At 37.8% G+C, this 22,772-nt stretch overlaps 1 protein-coding gene across 2 annotated transcripts; it reads left to right on the top strand.

Annotated features, from left to right (window-relative positions):
* Window positions 1–3,096: 3,096 nt before the first annotated feature.
* On the top strand, window positions 3,097–18,540 carry LOC121375196 (eukaryotic translation initiation factor 2 subunit 1-like). 2 transcript variants are annotated; one of them, XM_041502492.1, is made up of 8 exons: window positions 3,097–3,142; window positions 7,028–7,303; window positions 8,524–8,603; window positions 12,138–12,286; window positions 13,039–13,145; window positions 14,796–14,893; window positions 15,236–15,379; window positions 17,161–18,540. In XM_041502492.1, the coding sequence occupies exons 2-8, from the start codon at window positions 7,066–7,068 to the stop codon at window positions 17,359–17,361; spliced, it is 1,017 nt and encodes a 338-aa protein (XP_041358426.1). In that variant the 5' UTR covers window positions 3,097–3,142; window positions 7,028–7,065; the 3' UTR covers window positions 17,362–18,540. The 2 variants fall into 2 exon arrangements, with proteins under 2 accessions (XP_041358426.1, XP_041358425.1); XM_041502491.1 differs by having other exon boundaries at window positions 3,140–3,180.
* The last annotated feature ends 4,232 nt before the right edge of the window (window positions 18,541–22,772 follow it).

Here is a 22,772-nt window from a genome sequence, read left to right as displayed (position 1 = left end):
CATCTCTATAAATCTCAACGACAAAACCGTTATCCGCGATCAACACCGTATCTCCGAGTCGAATGGGCATTTGGAAAAATAGTCGTCGATTCCATAAATCTCTATCTAGTACATCGTCTATAGAACAACCACTTCCGAACAGACCCTTTACTGGACAATACAACCTCCCTGCACCGCTCAAAGAGGACTGCCATCCCAGACTAGTTTGCTAAACAAAACTAGCCAGGGGCGGATTATGGGGGGGGTCCCTGTTGCACGGAACCCCCCCCCCCCCGGCTAAAAAAACAACAACCCCACGACGTAGATCTAAATTGATGTCCACGTAAACTTTATAATTTTAAATTATGAACATTTACATATTGTTTCGGACCCCCCCCCCCCCCCCACACACACACACACACACACACCACACACACCTAAAGCATAATCCGCCCCTGGTAGCACAGGATAGAGCTCATTGGAATAAATATAGATGTCAAAAGAGTGACCATAGCAGGTGTTCGCTACATTATAGTATATCCTGCCCCACCGGTGGCACCAATGTATCTGTGACGGTACATGCTCTTAATTTCTTTTCGCCTGTGGCGATATTAATTGTTTTAGAGGGTCGTGTGCACTTGCTACGTAATACTTCTGCGCGACGGTCCTCGATCGGTACGCCTAATACACACCCTTAGCCAGGTGCGGAGGCCATGTGGCGAGTAGTTACGTAATACCTCTGCGAGTGCGGTTTTTACAACCGTGATTTGGCGACGATGGCGTCAGTAAGTCTGACGATCAGAGAGAAATAATACCGCTTGGAAATATCAGATGATAGGGAGAGGTACCGCCTTGTACCCCCAGGCGAATTTCTGATTTTTATAATAAATAGCTAGTTTTTTTTAGAGTTATGAAGAGAACGAACTAGGAAGGCTCCAGGGGATCACGGACGTCGTCCACTGAACGACCTATATTAGTTCAGACGGGACTTTGGTAATTATATATTTTCTGCTCTGTGTATAACCTTGATGTGATTGATGTGACTTTAAATATTTTAATACTGTATTATACCAATATTCTTTAGACAGTGTCTTCGGTCATCTGACGAAGTAAATCGTAGACTTTTTGTTCTAACATTATACGAGTATTTGGTAATATAAAGCTTAGCCAGTCATCCTAGAAGACCTAGGTAAACTGTAGGTTATTGTCTTTATTGTGATAGGTACCAGTATTAATTCTGTGTTACAAGGTTACTGAATGAGTAGTTAGGGTTAATTAAAAATTAACCCGTTAGGAATAGAGCTGTAATTCCTTTATTAATTAAGTTCCCCTGGAAGCGTTTCTAAATTATCACACGTTACTGAACGAGTAGTAAGGGTTAATTAAAAATTAACCAGTTAGGAATGGTGTTGTAATTCCCTTATTAATTAACTTCTCCTGGAAGCGGTTCTCAATTATCACACGTGTGGGTGTTGTGTCACGGTGAAGTGATTCGCATATTGTGTAACTAGACACCTAGAGATTAACTAATTAAGTGATCAGTTCTGGGTTGTTATTTTTGTTGTTATTAATTAACTACTACGGCTGTACGTTTGTCAGCGTAGGTTAATACAGATTCCAAAGTGTATTGTGTTTTGTTGTGTTTCTAGTGAGCTAAACGTGCTATAAATATATATACTTTATATAAGATCGTATCTCTGATCATACCTAGACGAGCCATACTAGGGTTTAACCGCCTGTTACAGAGAGATCTAATAGATATACAGTTAGGAGAGATATTTTGATAATCGTTTTTTATTCAGTTACGGGAATTATAGAATCCCCGTGACAGTATCTATAAAACAGGAAAAACAAATGTTTTATTTACCAACGCACTCAACACATTTTTATTTACGGTTATATGGCGTCAGACATATGGTTAAGGACGACACAGATATTGAGAGAGGAAACTCGCTGTCGCTACTTTTTTCGAGTCCACTTGGTTCATGTCCGACCCCCCCCCCCCCCCCCCCCAGGTCCAGATCACGCTAATACCCTGTCATGTGTATTAGTTACTAGAGCTACGTACTATGAATTTCAGCTCTTATATATCTCATATTTAATCCACCAAAAATGTGTAAACCTATAGGTTTTGCATCCGTTTGTCCGCTCATCTCCGTCTGTATACATGGTATGACCATAAGAGCGCAAGAAGGAAGGAAATGGTTTATTTAACGACGCACTCAACACATTTTAGTTATGGTTATATGGCGTCTATAATCTTGAGCGCAAGGACATTCGGACAGTCATAATTTAATGCTTTCTCACAAAATTAGATAACATTGTGGGTCTATCGTTAATATCAAAGCCCAGACACGTTTTACTGACAATATGGCAACATATTCGTGCATGGACCCACAACCAACATCCAGTGACGTGACAGTTACGCATTTCATTTTGTACTGAGAATTCACTGTCACTTGGAACAAAAGACGCGTCAATTAATCCAATATATATGTTTCATTTTACTTTGAAAGTTACGATATTTTTTTTTAATTTTATTTAAGCACATTAAATTTTATCAAATTTGCTAAAAGTTGTTGTTTTAGTATAGAGAATAATGTGCTACACGCACATGTTCACATGCTCACAAGCACACACACTCACACCAGGCCCGTACGCAGAAATTTATGGGGTGGGGGTGCGTAATCGACGGCCCAAAGGGCCGGAGTTGCTAGGGGGTCCGGGGGCATGCCCCCCTCCCCCCCCCTCCAACATCTTTTAAAATCTAGAATGCAGGAGATGCATTTTCCTGCATTCTGGGAAGTAAATTGGACTTTTTCTTCTTCTTTTTTTACACATCCACGGACGGACCTCGGCAGACTATGGGTGTGTGTGTGTGCGTACGCACCCCTCGCACCCCCACCCGCCCTGCGTACGCGGGCCTGCACACACACACACACACACACACACACACACACACACATTATGTTTTGTGTGTATGGGAAAATATTGTTATAAACAGAAGCCTATGCCGCGTACATTTATATTTTTATATAGCTTGAATCTTGCATCAGACCAAAACTGGTCTGTTTTGTTGCTACGCAAACAGAGTACTTATTTAAACTGTGAAGTAGACGTGAACTTTTAACCAGTCAATTATATTAATGGACGCATGTGTTTGGTGGGTAATCGTTTGGCCAGATTTTTCAAATAATTTCGGTAGATATTCGTGTTTATCACTAAATTAATTACACTGTTTTTAAACAGAGCAGTATGAGAACAAATGTCGTCATGGTTTTAAATTTTAGTGAAAGCATTGGCTGTAATAAAGCTCTATTTATAAGGTCCCAGACGGAAATAATTCATTAATTCATTTGGTGAATGGCTGAGATCAACGGCAGACACTTTCACATCATTTTAGGCTTCGTACACAATAAATATAAAAAATACCTGCCGTTTCATTCCCAGACCACCTGTTGGCCCCAGTCAGTTCTCCCCGAATACAATTTGCTTTCCTCACCAAATGTCTGTTTGACCCCCCCCCCCCCCCCCCCCCCCGCACGAATGTCAAATTGCCTCCCCCACCAAAAAAACAAACAATTTTTTGGGGGGTTTATCTGTCATTTTGAACATCAATAATTAGGAAGAAATATGAAACTAACCACGTACATATTAGTTATTTAAAATGTGATTATTGACAGCCATATTGTTTAATGTGGGTACCACACGTTTTGCCCCAAAATCAGTTAGTCCCCAAAATCAGTTAGTCCCCAGTCACTTCATGCCCAGTAAGACCAGATGATTTTAGTGGTGGTTGTGTTGTGTTTTGTTTGTTTTTGTTGTTCTTATGCCTGCACATTTGTTTGAAAGATATTAAAGGAAAGGGGGAACATGGGTTTGTTTTTGTTTGTTTGTTGGTACATAGGCAGGCATAAATACTTTATGTGGGCACAGCTTCTGATTAAAATCAGGATTGAGGAGTTTTTTTGTTTGGTAGGTATTAACACACTTATATACTATTCTGAGGTTTCAAACCTGCTAACTGGGGGCACAGCCTCTGATTAAAATCAGGATTGAGGATTTTTTAGGTTTGGTAGGTATTAACGCACTTGTATGCTATTCTGAGGTTTCAAACATGCTAACTGGGGGCACAGCCTCTGATTAAAATCAGGGGTTGTTCACATAATAAATCGAAGATTGATGGTAATACTGTACTATTATTAGTGCTGCAACGATAAACCGGTATACCGCGATAATTGATCAGCTCGATACGAACCACGGTACAGTTTTGCGTACCGCGATTTTTTTTCCTTGTAACTTATTTGATTTGAAATAGGCAAACAAACAAACAAAAACCACATCATTTTATTAATTGGTGATGACAGGAAATGTAACAATCACGTCAAGCATAGTCGGCTTACTTGTTGGCATACGAAGTGATAGGTCGGTTATACTTGGTTCTAACTTCTAAACAAAACGTGTCAAAAGTCCAGTGAAAATAACCATTTAACGATAATTACAAATAAATGTTTTGTTACTTACACATTATCATTCGTTGTTCATTTACGTTGGAATACGGCTACGGCTACGGCTATCAACTTCAAAGAAATAAACCAACAAATGAGAATCACACTTCGCTGTTTTTCACTGAACTCGGAATACTTCGGCCGATCGTTCAAAATACCTCGGCTAATAACCTCGGCTCTGGTTCGGTCGATCTGGCGAAACATTGTCTCAATACGTACATTTCCGTGTTAAGCGAGCAGCAACGGAAAAGCCCGATAGTAAGGATTTCCGAATGTGACAATTTATGAATAGTTTGACCATTCACAGTCTGGAGCTCCACGCGGTAAGACGTGTTTGTTGTGCTTTCGTGTGCTCGACTTGGGGGGTCCCTCATTTCGTTGTTTTTGTCAGCGAAATTAAGTTTTCTACTGGAATGTATGCGGCCATTGGAACTGATTGAACGCTGGAACGCTTCTCATTTCGACAGCCTGCACCACCAGGTTGGATTCTTTTTTAGCGAGATTCCTTGCTTCCACGTCATTTCTCCGTCTGACTGTCGACAGGTTTTTTTCGTGACTCGTATGACGGCCATTCTGCAGAACGCCACGGTTGTTCGCGTTTAGTCTCTACATGTCCGAGCCTGTCCTAGCAGTACTGGAAGATTGACCGCCCCACTCTAAGAAGAAATAGGAAGCGGGGTCGGCGCCTACTACTCTTTTTCTAGACTTTACCTTGCTTTATAGTGATACCATCTCGTATCCTCCGGAGTCGGACCCGTCCGCACCACTATACCAACCCATGACGACTGGACTATACCCTAGTCTGATACTCTCTCTCGTTCAGACAGATCCGGCTTCTCAAGATCTGTATTTCAGCACAGCAGTACACCTTCAACGTCTATCGACTGTCAATCTAGGGGTTTTCTTGACGGGATGCAACCTATCTCGTCCCTTTAAGCTGTGCACCCAAACGGCCTTAACGAGGCCACTCGCGTGAACATATTGATCGGACTTTAAACTTTTAGATCTGCGTTCAAAATTTTATGTCGAACTTACTTCTTTTTTTTAAAAATATTATTAAATAGTCCAATCCTCTCTTCTTTCTCTTATTTAATTTTGGACTTTCCTTCTAAAATGCTCCAAATTATATAAATATTCGGCCGAGCAGTCAATTCTTTTTTCTTTTTGGATTGTAACCTTTTTTTTTTCTTTTTTTATTGTATTAACTTTTTTACTAATTGCTATTTTCAAAATTCTGCCCATTTTCACACACACCCCCCCCCCCCCCCCCCCCCCTCCATCCCGAGTCAGGCCACCGATCTTATCGGAGGTCGGACTCGGGATGGGCGTGTTCGAAACCCTAGTGGTATATGGACACGTTAAATTAGTTATCATCATCATCATCAATAGTTTGACACCGTCACGCCAGTGTTCTAGTAGACTAGTATTGTGTTAAAAAATAAAAATATGGCCTAAAACATTTAGCCTGACAGCTGAAACTAATAAAGATCATTAAAAAGTTATGCCTTCTATTTTCATTAAAAAAAACCCAACCCATAAATAATATCAATTATATTGCAATACATATTGCAATACAGTTTCTTATATCGCAATATATCGCAATACGGTTTTGACCGTATCGTTGCACCCCTAACTATTATGATGTCGGCTAACACCAAACAGGGAACATTTTGTTTTCAAAATCTGGTTTGATTAGCAATATTTCTAGTCAATTGAAAATTTACTAGCGACTTGTTTAATGTTTTAAAATTTGTAGATACTGAACAAAATGTTCCCTGCCAAAGAATGCTTTGAACCACAGATGATGTGGCCTCTTCTTGTGTACACGTGTATGTGTAGCCTAAGTGATATTCATTGTCTTTTTTTTTTTTTATGATAAAAGGCTAGCAAATGAGCAGATTGTCCTATAATTAGTAATTTAGCATCAAGACTATAATAACCTATAAAGCACATAGTGATTACAGTTAACATATTAATACCCGTTCTAAAACACTTTCCTTTCTTTGATAGTGGCGTCTTCTTTTTTGTGTAAGTGGTATTCACTGTCCCTGCCTCGTAAATATACCTTCTGCGGGGGCGAACTGGTAATTCATTGGGGGCTAACTGGTAATGCGTTGGGGGCGAACTGACATGTTTTGGCAGCGAACATGCTTGGGGTGAAATGTCTGGCATTTGTTTAATGTCGCTTGAAATTCATGTTTACGTTGAAAGAAAGTCAAATTATATTTTTGGTCCTTTCTTTTTAAAAATAAAATATAATAAAATATTTATATATTATTAGTGTACATATATAACATAGTTTTTAATGAGCTGGAATATGAGATCGCTGACTACAGCTGTGACACTAGTCTGAGTACTCTGCCATTTGAGAGGTAGACAGACATTTGGACGGTTATGATCGCTCTCTGGCGCCAGAGATAACTGTATAGCGAAAACACAGAATAGCTGTCTACCACACGGTAGGCAAAGATTCCTGCTCTAATACAACAAAAAGCCTATGTTTGACGCTAAATACCTTTACATCAAATTAATCATTTTAGATTTGAAGTTCTGATTTTGGAGTTGCATAAAACAGAAGATGGTGTTTACATGTCGTTTCTACCAAAACCAATTCCCCGAGGTGGAAGATGTTGTCATGGTCAATGTTAGATCGATTGCTGAAATGGGAGCCTACGTGTACTTGCTGGAGTACAACAACATAGAAGGCATGATTTTGCTCAGTGAACTGTCTAGAAGACGTATTCGTTCCATCAACAAGCTCATCCGAGTTGGCAGGAGCGAATGTGTTGTAGTCATAAGAGTGGATAAAGATAAAGGTTTGTGAAGAACGAAATTTGGAACATATTGCAAGACCCAGGCTAGCTCTGACACTCGCCAAATTCACCAGTCGCAAATTCAGAAAACAGTTGTGAATTCTATTCTAACTTGGCAAAAATAAGTTAGTGTGATGTTTGGTATTTTGTTAAAAATAATAACTATGTGCTTCTGAATTTATGTTTAATAGAATATTTGGTGCCATTTTCTGTTTGCCCCGAGCTACATGTAGCTATATTCTGGTATATACAGCACTTGGTATCCCCATTCACACATCCAGTTAATAAAATTGTCTCTGTACCACCCAGCTAACCATTCATGGCTCTCCAGTAACACTTTTCATTAGTGTCTAGAATGATTTGGAATTGCATCCTTGATTATATTTTATTTGCACCAACCCATCAACTTGGATTATACAGGTGGTTATAATTATACAAACTTAATATATGATACCAGGGCATACTTTGGGCGATCAGAAAATTTCGCCAAATTATCTAAAAATTGCAAAAAATATAGCTATTTAAAAAAAAAAAAAAAAAAAAAAAAAAAAAATCAATTTAATTTCGCCAAATTAAATAAAATTTGCCAACTATTTTTAAAATTCACAATTGGTAAATTTGATGAGTGGCAGTTAGCCCTGGATTTGGATTATTAGGACATTTCATTTAAATTGTGTTAATTATCCCAATATGTACACTGTATTCAGGAAAACCAACCCATACCCTAGTATATTTATATTATTCAGTTAATCATTAAAACTGTTGGAACAGTTAAGAGTTAATATTTCCTGTGATAGTTCATTATGGATTTTCATGATCAATGATAATCAATCATTGAAGCATGTCTACCTTTCACACAAGCAGCTAGTACAGGGCTCACACTGGAACAAAGTTTGGTTTAGCCAAGTTTCAGAAATAAAGAGTATTTCCTTGAAAATCATTAAAATGTGGTTGGTTTGAGGAATATTTTATTAGCCAAAGTCTTAATTTTGTAGCCATTTTGTATAAAAATTAGCAATTGGCTAATTTGGCAATGAACAGGGTGAGCACTGTAGTAAAACAGGCTGTATATACTACCTACATAATACAAATAACCATGCAACTTAAACCATAATTAGGTTATGTCCAATGAGAAAATGAATGAAGGTATGAAAGATTTTGTGTTTAAATTTAAACCGTTACCTTATGAAAAGTGAATAACTTGCAACATGTTTGTTTTACAGGTTACATTGATTTGTCTAAGAGAAGAGTTTCACAAGAGGAAATAATCAAATGTGAGGAGAAATTTGCTAAAGCCAAAGCTGTAAGTGGTTTTCTTTGATTTAATGCTAACAGTAGGATAGCGATAATTAACTTTTGAATTAAAGTTTATAGCTACCAGAGTAACAATTTACAAACTCTTTAGAAAATGATGGTGGTAATCTTGAATATTGCAACCCTGATTTTCTTTCACTGTAGCATGTTTCCGTACCAGAATAAGCCGAATGGCACTTTTCGAAAAAAGTGTCCGATTATGGTCTCTATCACCCAAGGAGGACAGGATTTGGCTCAGTCTGTATAGTGCTTGCTTGAGGTGCTTAGATCACAGGATCAAACCACCTCAGTGAATCCTGTCAGCTGATTTTTTTTTTTCTCATTCAACCCAGTGCAACACAACTGGTCAAAGTCAATGGTATGTGCTTTTCTGTCTGTGGAAAAGTGCATATAAAAGATCCCTTGCTGTGTTAGGAAAAATGTAGCAGGTTTCCTCTGATGACTAAAAGTAAGAATCATCCAATGTTTGACATTCAATAGCCAGTGATTAATTAATGTGCTCTCGTCGTGTCGTTAAACAAAATAAACTTTTAAATCATCCAAGGAATTTGTTTAATTTTTACAGTAGCTTTTGAGGTGGCATTGCTGATTGCCGCCACAAATTTCGATGTCCTTTTCATATAGGATTTGTACTGGTCAATAGCCTGTTAGTTTAATGTCGAGTTTAGGCAGTTGTTTTTATTTCAGGTACTTGTTGACCATTTGGTTGTTGAAATTGACAGTTGTCAACATAAAGTTCACCCGACCCAGGCATCGAAATAAGCATTGTGTCTGGTAACCCATTTACAGGTTACAGCAAAAAATATAGCTTACCACAGGTGTATGAAAGTTAGAATTGAATTCCTGTTACTACTTTTAATGCGGATGTTCTGATATTGTATCGATGCGGAAGTCCGGAATGCATTGCCTGGTTTACATTTTTGTTGAGAATGAAACACCGTATGGTACTGGATGACACAAGATCTAGGCCTGCACAATGTATCACAATGTGCTCGTTACTGAAATCCGGATGTATGCCTTTTTGTATTGTCCTTGGTATGTCTACCTGAAATTTGTTTTGCTTGTGTTTCAAAAATAATATTCTCCATTAATGATCTAAAGTTATCTCATCAACAAGCATGTGATGAGCATTTTTGAATATATGTATGTAGAGTTTATGAAATCGTCTGTCCTGGCTAGTTTTTTCCAGACAACATCACCATGGACCAGGAGATTTGTTTGGCTGTGAGACTGGCAATTATTTTACAGTAAAAAATTATATTCACAGAGTCCATCATGTTTGGCCAGCAAATTTAGATTCAGGCCAGCAGAATGTGTACCTTATCAGACTGAGTTTCTGGCACAAATTTGAGCTAATTTCAACCCCTGCATGTACTTGTTATATTCAGCAACAGGGGTTCAAACATTTTCAAAAAAATTACTTCCCACAGGGCGATATTCACTTGCCCCATATATTTTTCCACTTGCCCATATTTCTTAAGGTAACCAATTGTGTTACTCCTATTTAATTTAATACAGTGCTTAATAATGTAATACTCTTGAAAGTAATTGGTTTAATTGCACAAATAAAGAATTTTGCCAATAGGTTACAACACTTACCCAGGAAGTACTAAATGTATATGTGTCCAGTAGTATCCACTGTCTTATCTACTTGATGATTTAAACTTTATTTTTTAAATAGTGTGCATTTGTTGATTTAAACTTTGTTATTTGTTTGGTAGTGTCCACTTGTTCATCTAAATATAATTATTATGTCAATGTATGTCTGACTACTTGTTGTATGGTCGTGGATCTCGTGAGCCATTCTTTTATGGCTGGCATTGGTTCAAAAATGTTTAGGGATTTTGGCTTTATTTTTTAAATAGTGTGCATTTGTTGATTTAAACTTTGTTATTTGTTTGGTAGTGTCCACTTGTTCATCTAAATATAATTATTATGTCAATGTATGTCTGACTACTTGTTGTATGGTCGTGGATCTCGTGAGCCATTCTTTTATGGCTGGCATTGGTTCAAAAATGTTTAGGGATTTTGGCCCATGTGTCATTATTGTGAGTATATTATTTATCACTCTCTGCCCCAAAGCACTTCTCTGGGATGTTTTCACCCTGTTCATAGCTGAGAAGTCTCTCACAAACAGCTGTGGCTGCGCTCAAAGTAAACATGCGCTCTTGTTACTCTGCAAATGTTTTTAAATAGTGCAGGTTTGGTAAACAACAGCAGGAGGGGGAATACATCGATTCCAGCCTTGTATTATTAATTTATTGAGCATAATTTATTTGTTAAAAACTATTAATAAAGCAGAAAAAAGTAATATATTCATGTATGCTTAGACGGCATCGCACCATCACGATTATGACGTAGGGTAGAATCTAGCTTCATCTAACACGTTCATTTTACACCAACGTAGATTTACATTTACAAAGTACTGAAAAAACATTAAGTATGTTCTGCTACAAGGTTTATTATATCTAAACTAAAATATCTTGCAACTTTTATAAGAATACAGTTCATAAAATTTATTCTTTGTTCAAGTGAACTCAGAAATTGTAAACCCGTTAGTAGCACTTGCTTTACGCCCCCATTGATTTGCTACACTACTGAATAATAGACTGGTCACGTGGACATGCAAACAGCGCTTATTCACACCGTGAATCAACTGAACAAAACTGGTTGAAAATGTTTGGTTCTAAAAATCAAATCTTTTGCAAAAATATTTGCCAAACCGAAAATTCTTTCGCAATATTTTTTTCTTCTTTTTCGCATTATTAGTTGAATATATATATATATATGAGTTACCTGGTATTTGTTTTTTTATTCATGTACTTTTTATTACTACATAAAACCATTTAAATGTCAATGTTTTTGTGTTGTCAGTGGTTATACAATTCACTTGATATTTTATTGAATATATCAATTCATGGACTCCTACATTCCTATTGGACTCTTAAAATATACGGTCATGAGTCCATGGACTATTAATATTTTTGGATGAATGAAAACCCTGCATGTATACTTTATTTTTATTTAAGCTGTAAAATGTATTGGACGCTATTTCCAAGTTTGAAGATTATCTAACCAATTAATTGTACAGTCGAACATTCAGTGGCGGAAATTACCGATCTTAGTCGATAGTAAAAGGGGAATAATTCTTAAGTTGTTATCGGACTTTTCAACACATTGTTTTCTGTTTTGGTGTGTTAATGCATTGGCAAGAGTTCCAATCATTCCAGAGTTTAGGGTTAGGGTTAGTTCTCCTTACAGCTACGTAAATGCTTGGAAGATCGGAACTCTTTCCAAATGTTTTGCCGAGATTTTTAACAGAATTTAAAAACGTTTTAGGTGTTAACATTAGTCACTTGTCATCGGGCATATGCAGTTAACGTAATTACTTGCCCGGCATGAAAATTCCACTTGCCATGGTTGTCGGGAATTGGGAATTTTGATCCCCTGAGCAACAGTTTGAAGTTATTATAGGGTTCTAATCTTCTATGTTTTTATGTACAGTGCGTTTTTTTGTATGTAGGTGAACAGTATACTGAGACACGTGGCAGAGCTCCTGGACTACAGCTCCGATCAAAAGTTGGAAGAACTGTACATGAAAACAGCTTGGTTCTTTGATGAAAAATACAATAAACCAGGTGCATCGTACGAAGTATTCAAGCAAGCCGTCTCGTAAGTAGAGAGGTTTCAATTGATCAGGTTGTCAACAATGGATTACAGTTTATCTTATAAAACAATTAAGTGTAAGTTTCATAACTAACGGTGGGGTGGGACGTAGCCCAGTGGTGAAGTGCTCACCTGATATGCAGTCAGTCTAGGATCATTCACCGTCTGTGGGCCCTCAACAGCTTGTCCATAATTGGTATAGCAAACGTCTTGGTATGTACTGTCCAGTTGGCGGGATGGTGCATATGGAAGATCCCTTGCTGCTAATCCGAAAGAGTAGCCTAATATGCTGTGGCAGGTGCTTTTCCCTCGTTATCTGTATAGTCCTTAATCATGTGTATGACGCCATACAACTATATCTAAAATAAGTACAGACCTCTGAGAATTGAAAATCTCTGTGACCCATTTATTGGTTACGCAGAAATAAATCCAGGTAACCCATTTCCTGTTTGCATAACCCATTATATCCAAGTAAATGTGCTCCAATTTATGGGCAAAAAAATATAGGTTACGCAAATATAAATTAACACGAGAATGAAACGATCAGATGCCTGAGACTACATTGCTAAATAACATGTTCCTTCATTCCTTTCACAAACTAGCAAACTGGTGTACTGCAAAGAGTTGCCTCCCTTCTACTTCCATAGTGTTTAGGACATTACTAAGTAAGTGTACTGTCCACATTCACTGTTTATTGCCACTAAGTACTGCAGGTGTAAATTGTAATGTGTAGATATTTCTCACGTTGTGCTATTCAGGACACCCGAGATCCTTGACGAGTGCCAGATAGATGAGGAAACTAAGGACGTCTTGTTGCAGAATATCAAGAGAAGATTAACACCGCAGGCTGTCAAAATCAGAGCTGGTAAGTACATGCCAGTTGTTTTTCCCATGTTGTGTTTAGTGCACAAGAATACTATACCATGAGACCGCACTAACCAGTGGGGGGGGGGGGGGGGGGGGGGGCACTATTGATCTTGTCTCCATCTGTCTGTCAAACTGTCGTGTATAGTGTCCCAGAATTATTTTTATACTAAACTAATATTTTGTGTATAGAGGATAATAAACGAGTTACCAGTTATTATCAACCTTATGTCCCAAGTGAAATAATTTTATCTTGTCACGAGCTTTAGTCAGTAACAAGTGAAAAGACATAAATTTGATAATAACTGGTACTGTGTTTGTTATTCTATTTATTACCCCAGCTATTTGGGGGTTTTAAAAGCCTTTATTGTCGATATAGCCTACATCGGCTACATGTCCATGTATATAGAAACAACGTAAGCTACTTTACTGGTCTGGGTATTGCTTTAACTTTGTATTTTTTAATTCGGATACCGACTCCAAACCCTGAGTGAGTGCTCCGCAAGGCTCAATGGGTAGGTGTAAACCACTTGCACCAACCAGTGATCTATAACTGGTTCAACAAAGGCCATGGTTTGTGCTATCCTGCCTGTGGGAAGCGCAAATAAAAGATCCCTTGCTGCTAATCGGCAAGAGTAGCCCATGTAGTGGCGACAGTGGGTTTCCTCAAACTGTGATCCATAACCATATGTCTGACGCCATATAATCGTAAAAGAAATGTGTTGAGTGCGTCATTAAATAAAACATTTCTTTCTTTCTTTCTTTAACTTTGTATTTTATTCACGGTTCACAGATAAATTTTTAAACCCAAAGTTCTATATATTTTGTATAAAAAAAATCTATAATGAAATGCTTTAGACTACCATGTTATTAAACGTTTAAGGCTGAAAACAGAAAGATGTGAACGCAAATGCTTTAAACTACGTGACGTCATTCTTGGTGCATTGCCAAATCGTGATGATGTCGTATTTAGTACTGACAAGGTGATTAGTTTGTTGGGGTCAAATTGTCCATTAGTAGTGTAGTTAAACCAATGCATGATAATTTGAGAAATTATGATTTTTATTTTCCCCGTTATGAGTGCCTGCTGGGGTAATAAATAGCTTTATCATACAGTTACAGATAAAGTTTGGGTATTGGCCCATTTTTGACAGTTATGACATTTGAACTTTTTAAATATTGTCCCCAGTACATGGTTTGGTTTTGTATTGTTGAATAGGTCCATCAGTATTTCTAAAGGGCGCGTATCTTTGGTTTTCTCTCTTAAATGGTGGTGTTTTGTCTTTGGGAAAATGCATATAACAGATCCCTTGCTACTAATGGAAAAATATAGCAGGTTTCCTCTAATGCTATATGTCATAATTACCAAATAGCTGATGATTAATAAATCAATGTTACACACAAGAAACCTTAACTCTTTTAAATCAGAAAAAAGCTATGTTCAGGGAGCAGAGAACCTCAAAAAAACATTAACTGGTCATGAAGTGAGAGCATTTTATAATGAGCAAGTCAAATATGCTTGTTGCTTATTTGGTGGGCAGACAGAATCCAGAAACAGCATTTTGTATATGTATTGAGACTCACTGAAAAATTGTTTTAATTGTTCTGGCTCAAGACTAGTTCTGCATGATGTTTTTTGTTTATATTGTAGATGTTGAAGTTGCGTGTACCAACTACGAAGGTGTGGATGCTGTAAAGAGAGCCCTCAAGAAAGGTATCGAACTGTCCACAGAAGCACTGCCAATTAAGGTAATTCTTCTTAGTACTGATGTTTGTATGTTAAATAAATGATTCTTATACTGCCACATAACAGATGTTTTCTATTATACATCTAAAACTAACAGCAAAATGTGTCATTTCCTGTGATTTACTATACGGTTGAGGGATTACAGTATACCTCTTATAATACTTGTATCTATGGGGTATATGTTGATTAAAAAATAGGATATACTAGGTTTAGCCACATTTGTAACCGTTGTGATCTATAAGATTTGATTTAATGGCATACATCCTTCAGTATAGAAACTAAACGAGGCTGATTGTGGCCATGGTTATAGCTTGCAGCTCATCATTTGTGTTGTTTACTTGCAGATAAATCTGATAGCTCCACCACTGTACGTGATAACCACACAGACACTCGAGCGGTCGGATGGCCTCAAGATGTTAAACCAGGCTGTGGCATCCATCAAGGAGACCATAGAGGAGGCAGGCGGGGTGTTCAATGTGCAGCAACAGGTACGGTGCAATTACTGGGAAATAAAACTCTTTGTTTCACATCGCACACTTAGGGCATATATTAGTACTATTACGGGGGAATCTAAATTTTGGTGCTGAATATACTTAATGTTGTAAAATATAGTTTTGTTTGAATTTGTGAGTATTTATGTGAAGTATTTCTCAATCAATTTTTTTTATTACGTTATTTATGATTGTGAAGAATATAAAATGTGAGTGATTACATGTACATACTGTTCCAGAAATTATCGTAATGGGTTTGTGAGCATAAAATCATAAACATTATTTTAAAAACAGACCTTGACATGAAACAAATTGAGGGGAGTGATTATATATTATGCAGGGCTTCTAGATTATGGTAGCCCCACTCCCATCGCTAGTGACATTCAGTGGTGGGCTAGTAAATAACTACTATTGCCATGCCCAAATGTTTGGTCAAATGTTGCAGTTAAGTCTATTTTGTAAACATGAATAAGCTGTCCCCACCCCAACCCTCTAATGTTAGTGTTTTAAGCTCTATCTCCCTCTTTAGGTGACATATCTGATAATTAATATAATTTACTAAAATTGTATCAAGTTAAAGTAAAGTAGGGCTATTGTTTAATTGTGGCTAGTAAATGTTTTAAATACTGATCCCATAGCCAGTGAATGTTATAAAACTTCTAGAAGCCCTGGATTATGATGAACCATTTTAACAGATTACATCACCACATTTATTCACATGATAAGGGGACCTAGAAATTACTCTTGTTTGACTAGTCTCAGGGGAGTGATGGGGAGTGAGAGTGATAGCTTCCCTTGAGTGGCAAAATCATGTTATTTCTTTACTGTTCACCGTGGATAAATTAATTCACTAGAAATAGTAAACAGTAATAAATTTGATGATTGAAACAGCTGAAAGTGAAAGCTGCATGGCCTGGTTCTCACAACAGGATGAAATTTCGAAATGTCACTTTTAGATTTACATGTAACTAATACCAGCCAGTTCCAAATACTTACATTTCATTTCAACTTATTTTCGTGCTTCTATTCACATACGGTTCAAGCACAATGTCCTGGGCAAACACCTCAGCTATCTGGGCTGTCTGTCCAGGACAGTGGGTTAGTTGTTAATTGTTAGTGGTTAGTGAGAGAGAAAGAGTGTAGTGGTCTTACACCTACCCATTGAGTCATTAAAACTCGCTCTGGGTGGAAGCCGGTACCGAGCTGTGAACCCTGTACCTACCAGTCTTATGTTCCACGACACCACCAGTGCTGGTTATATAATACTTATAAAGTTGATGCCAACATTAAAAGGGAAGTAACTCATGTCAAAAATAAAGAATAGACTAGTGAAGAATAGTAAAAAGAAGCAGTTGTTTTTCCAAAGTAAAGTGATAATCTAATTATTATTTGGCAAAGGATATAATGCCAATTCAGTAGTGAGTCATTATCATTCAGTTACAATATGAAAGTTCATGAGTACTTTCGTCAAACATTATTTGTCCTTTAATTACTAAATATTTAGCTTCAGAATACTGGGAAAGAAGATCTGTGACACTTTATATAATAATAATAATAAAAAAATAAAATTTAAAAAAAAGGAACAAGCAAGGTGTTTCTTTCTTGGACCGGGGCAAGAAGGGGGTAGAGGGCCATTTATGCCCTTGTTCCTTTAGTATCACCACAAATGTTTGACATGTTCTGTGAACCTTGTTTACATTCAAAAGTCAAGAATATTTTAGCTGTGTTTTTTTTAAATTGTCTTTCTCATCGCTGATTAACAAACTATTTTCTTACAGCCACGTGTTGTGTCCGACTTTGACGAGATGGAGTTGGCCAAACAGCTTGAGAGACTGGAACAAGAGAACAGGGAGGTTTCTGGGGACGAGGACAGTGAGGACGAGATCGGGATGGGGGACATTGATGACAGTGAGGCTCCTAAAGAGGCCGGTGCATCCACAGACCCAGACCCCAAAACCGTCACTGGGACAGAAAACTGATGGAAAACACCAGTAATGGTTTACTAAAACAAGTACCTGAGAATTCAGGCCAATCTCAGGTTTTTCCTGATGGGGGTGGGTACCAGTATTATTTCTAAAGGTTTTTATTCGCAGCAAGACACATCTCGGTATGGTTGTATACACATGTATGTATGTAATGAGGTCCAGATATAGGCTTGCAAAATAAGGTGGCAAACCAGCGCATTTCGTCAGTTGTCCTGATGTCAGCACTGGTGCTTTTCACGTTTTAATGTTTGACATGATTACAGATTAATGACGGCGCCCACTTCTCATTGTATTTGGTACTTGGAGACTCAAACAGCACCCTGTTGTAATGGTGTGGTCTTTACGTGCCTATCATAGTCTGCATCGAGATCATTTCTTCAACAGTTACATAATACACGAATGCTTTGATGAACAAAATAGACTTTGGACAACTGCAGAACTAGGCTAAGTAACATACCATGATCATATTGTTTTAATGAATAATTACTTATTTGAGTTTATAAAAGTTCTAAATTTAAGTCTGAATTGTTGCTTATTATTTGTATCACATAAGTTTAAAGTTTACAGATTGGAAGCGTAAATGCTGATTTTAAAAATTAATAAGCACATGGCATGCAGTCCATGTTTCTGATTCAAGAAACCGTTATTGAAGCCTAAGTGCAAATTTTAGATGTTTTATAAATACAGGTCTACAGTTCATGTTTATGATTCAACAAACTGATATTTGATTCCAAGTTCACAGGCAACAGGACTACCCTGCTATTAAGTGTATCTCTCAAATGTTTGATATGTAAATATTTTGTATATGTTATTTCTTGAAAAGTAGTCAGACTGTTGTTAGGTTGCCGACACTATTGATATATTTCTTTTTATACATTTAGGTTTGCATATGTGAATTTGTTTGTCTTAAAATCTTACATAAAAACATTTGATAACATTGTAAATAGTGCAAATAAAATGGAAATCTGTGCAATTACATTTTCGGTTAGGTTGTTAGAACAGAAATATTTGTATGTCAATTCTAGCACAAAATATTTTGTCAATTACTGTAATAATAATTGAATGATATTATAACATTCAAATGTTTCGATATGACAGCAACATTGTGAAATAAATGTACTTGTCTGTCATCTTTGTTTCTGGTATTTATTGAAATAAATCATATATTTGTCATTTGTTTTATTTTCCTTTTATCATTTTGTTTTCACAGTTGAATGTATTAAATGGGATTTAGTAAAAAAAAGTTAGATTACTTTGTTTAACAACACCACTAGAGCACTGATTTATTGATCATCGGCTATTAGAGGTCAAATATTTGATAAATTTTGACATATAGTCTCAGATAGGAAACTTGCTACATTTTTCCATTAATAGCAATTGATCTTTCATATGCACCATTCCAAAGACAGGATAGCACATACCACAGCCTTTGATATACCAGTCGTGCTGCACTGGCTGGAATGAGAAATAGCCCAATGAGCCCACCGACGGAGATGAACCACGTATCAGGCGAGCACTTTACTACACTGTGCTACATCTCGCCTGGTGATGATGTACAAATGCAATATTTGTCTAGCTGAAGTATAGTCGTGTTTACGACAGTTAAGTATATATTTGGGATGCTATTATATTTGGGCATTTTAATTCACGTTGTGTTTTGTGTCCTGTCGGTATACTGCACTTCAACTTATATATATAATACTACTCAAAAGAATTTAAGGGTCGGACGATATTTTCGACATTATTTTCTGAATGTCAATTATATTAGCTAGACCATAATGTCACGCATGGTATTGTTCCATTTTGACGAAAGTGGGTCTAAGCAACCCATAAATGAATTAAAATCCACTGTCATTGACACTGTCGACTAGTTCTAATGGCGAAAACATGCTTACATTTGCACGTAAATTAGGGCGAAAGCGAAAGGTCTGCTAAGTGCCCATAACTTGCTTTTTCACAAAGCGCTTCATTTGCACGCTTTGCACGTGTATTCCATGTTCCCAATGCTGAATTTCCGTATAATTGGAGCTTGCGTTCGTGTACGGTGCACACTCCAAATTCGACAATGGTACGACTTCAACTGACTATCGAAGATCGAGGAAGGGCTATTGCTTGGCTTCAGGATGGCAATACGCAAAGAAATGTTGCTCTGAGACTTGGTGTGTCAGTCAGAGTGTCGTTGGCCGACTGTGGCAACGGTACCAAGCAACGAATTCTGTTCGAAATCGTCCACGTTCGGGAAGACCCCGAAGCACTACAAATAGAGAGGACCGCTACATCACCAATAGGGCTTTACGTCAACGCACAACCACTGCACGCCGATTACGTGACAATCTGCGGACTGCGACTGGAACTCGAGTGTCTGATCAAACCATACGCAATCGTCTGAGAGCCAATAATCTACGCTGCCGTCGCCAGGCTGTTCGACCACCACTCCTACCACGTCGCAGAACGGCCAGACGTCACTGGTGCACGCTTCATCTGCGGTGGCAACGTGTTCAGTGGGGTCGAGTGATGTTCACTGATGAGTCCAGGTTTAGTCTCCAGTTTAACGACGGTCGGGTTCGTGTCTACAGACGTCCTGGGGAGCGCTTCGCTGACGTTAACGTTAGACAACGTCACCGGTTCGGTGGTGGCAGCGTCATGGTGTGGGGCGGCATCTCTATCCACCACAGGACCCCCCTCTATGTGGTGGATGGCAATCTGAATGGAATCCGCTATCTGAATGAGATTATCCGGCCGTTGGTTCTCCCAGGCCTTCAGCAGATTGGCGGCGGGGCAGTTCTGCAGGATGACAATGCCAGACCCCACCGCGCCAGGGTGGTAACGGACTTTCTCAGACAACAAGGTATCGCCAGGATGGATTGGCCAGCATATTCGCCTGACTTGGCCCCAATAGAGACGCCTGGGACGAATTAGGCAGGAGAGTTCGGGATAACCATGCCCCTCCGGCCAACCTTCATGATCTGGGTCAACTTCTTATGGCAGAGTGGCAGGCCATTCCCCAAGAGTTCTTCAGACGTCTGATCAACAGCATGAGGCAACGATGTGTCGAGTGTATTCGCGCCAGGGGTGGATTCACACACTATTAAACGAATGTTCTAATGTGTAAAATCCATGTTTGACAACCTTCAACTTTGACAGCATGTCATGTGACTTTCTTGTATACAGTGACGTTTATTTGTGTTTTTTTGTAAATATGGAACAATAAATAAAAAATTTGGTGTAGTTTACATCATCAATCTAATACACTCTGAAACTTATTTGGTTATAAATTTTTGACCCTTAAATTCTTTTGAGTAGTATATATATATATATATATATATCTGGTGGGTTTGTTTTGGGTTTTTTACTTTTCAGTTGGTATTCGTATGTCATAATTTAACAGAGACAATATTCACCTTTTCCAAACAAAAATACTGTCAAAGATGTCATTCTCACACCATATAGCATATGACGTCTCCTATTTTGTTTTATATAAGTTTTCAAAATAATAGTGGTGGGACGTAACCCAGTGATAAAGCACTCGCATGATATGCAGTCTGTCCAGGATGGGCCAATGGGCTATTTCCCCAGTGCAGCATGACTGGTATATCAAAGGCTGTGGTATGTGCTACCCTGTCTGTTGGGATGGTGTATATACAAGATCTGCTGCTACTAATGGAAAAATGTAGCGGGTTTCGTTCTGAGACTAAGTCAAAATAACTAAATGTTTGACATTCAGTAGCCGATGATTAATAAATCAATGTGCTCTAGTGGTGTTATTAAATAATAAAAAAAAAAATAATACACGTACTGTACAGAAAAACAGAATACCTTCCCCATTCATAAATCCCTTTCCTGTTAAACTACATTGGCTGAATCCAACTGAATGTATGGACCAAAACCTTTTACGAAGTTGTGTAGGCTAATGCGTTTCTCTGTATAAGAAGAAAGACCCAAAACATGTGAAGAATTCTGAAATTTTATTTTTACTTTTCAGAGTAGACTTCTATCTCGTTTGTTGAAAAACCCGTTTCTTGAGATATAGACCATCCTCTGTAAAAAAAAAAAGAGATAAAATATATATATATATATATATATATATAAGAATAATAATAATCATGTCGATGAATATTAGCTTAATAATTCCTCTTCATAACGCTATTTGCGATACTTGGTCTACACAATGAAAAAAAAACATCCACTAAAATACATATCAATGTTTACCGTTTCACGTTTTTAATCAAATTTCTGCATGTGTCAGCTGTTTTCCTCTGTCGATCTCTATGCCTCCACCCGTATTGTTCTTCCCGTCACCCTACACCATCAATGAAAATTATACAACCTTGACCTTTCTTATGTTTTGGGGATCAATAAATTTTTTAAAAAAATCAACAAATAACTGATAAAACGTACATCTCCTGTACCACATGGGGTACATGGCTCCAGCAGGGTACATGTACGGGTAGCCGTAACCCATGCCGATCATGTTGCTCTGGACAAAGGCTATCAACAAGAAGACCAGGAACAGAGCGAAGAGGAGATTCATCATTTTGACAGTCTGGAAATAAAAGAGGAAGGACGCTATTTAGCGAACAGCTACTGGGTGTGTGGAACATGATAATTAAAACACTTTATCTACAAAATGAGAGACCATCATAGGATACTTAATTTAATTTCAAACTAGACAAGGACTGCGATGTGGAGACGGACAGCAAGAATTAGACACTGTGTGTACCGTTAGAGCCGAAATGAATGATAGCTATTAACGATGACGAGGAAGGGAGGTCTAGTCAATTAGAAGAAACATATCTACAAATATATTTATTCAGCAATGCGATTATCTCAACTTCACATAGAGTATGTTAGAAACGGAAATAAACCACACTATAATTCAGGCTCTTATGAATAATATGTGAAGTGTAGGGTAGGTGGGTGGAGGGGCGGGGCACACACTATATAGTACCAAAAAAAACCCCAACGTAAATGTTTTGGGCCTCCCCACAACCAATCTAATTAAAATTAGCTCCACTGGTTAATTACTATTACCTGTGGATCTAACAACACCCCGTTGGAGCTCATGTCCAGTTGACCTTTCATTCGACCAATCAAAACCTTACTTGCAAAATCATGCCAGTGATTTCAAAAGAATTTGAAAACATTCGGGATTATGCAGAGGGTATACGGAATGATTCGGGTGAATTACGAAGTATGCTGGAAACTATTTTCAATATAAAATTTGATATAAAATTCGTTTCAAGACGAAAAACAAAAAATCGTTTCTAGTATACAATCCAGAGTTTATTACTGCACCTTTCCCCCTGGTTTTTTAATGTTGAAATAGACCAACAAAGTCGCCTATTGCATAGTCTCGCCCGCTATTTTTAGAATTTGTATGCTCCCGAATAACGCTATAAAAGGCG

This window comes from Gigantopelta aegis, chromosome 6 (genome assembly GCF_016097555.1).
Source record: "Gigantopelta aegis isolate Gae_Host chromosome 6, Gae_host_genome, whole genome shotgun sequence".
NCBI lineage: Eukaryota > Metazoa > Mollusca > Gastropoda > Neomphalida > Peltospiridae > Gigantopelta > Gigantopelta aegis.
This window is presented reverse-complemented; position numbering and strand designations above follow the sequence as displayed.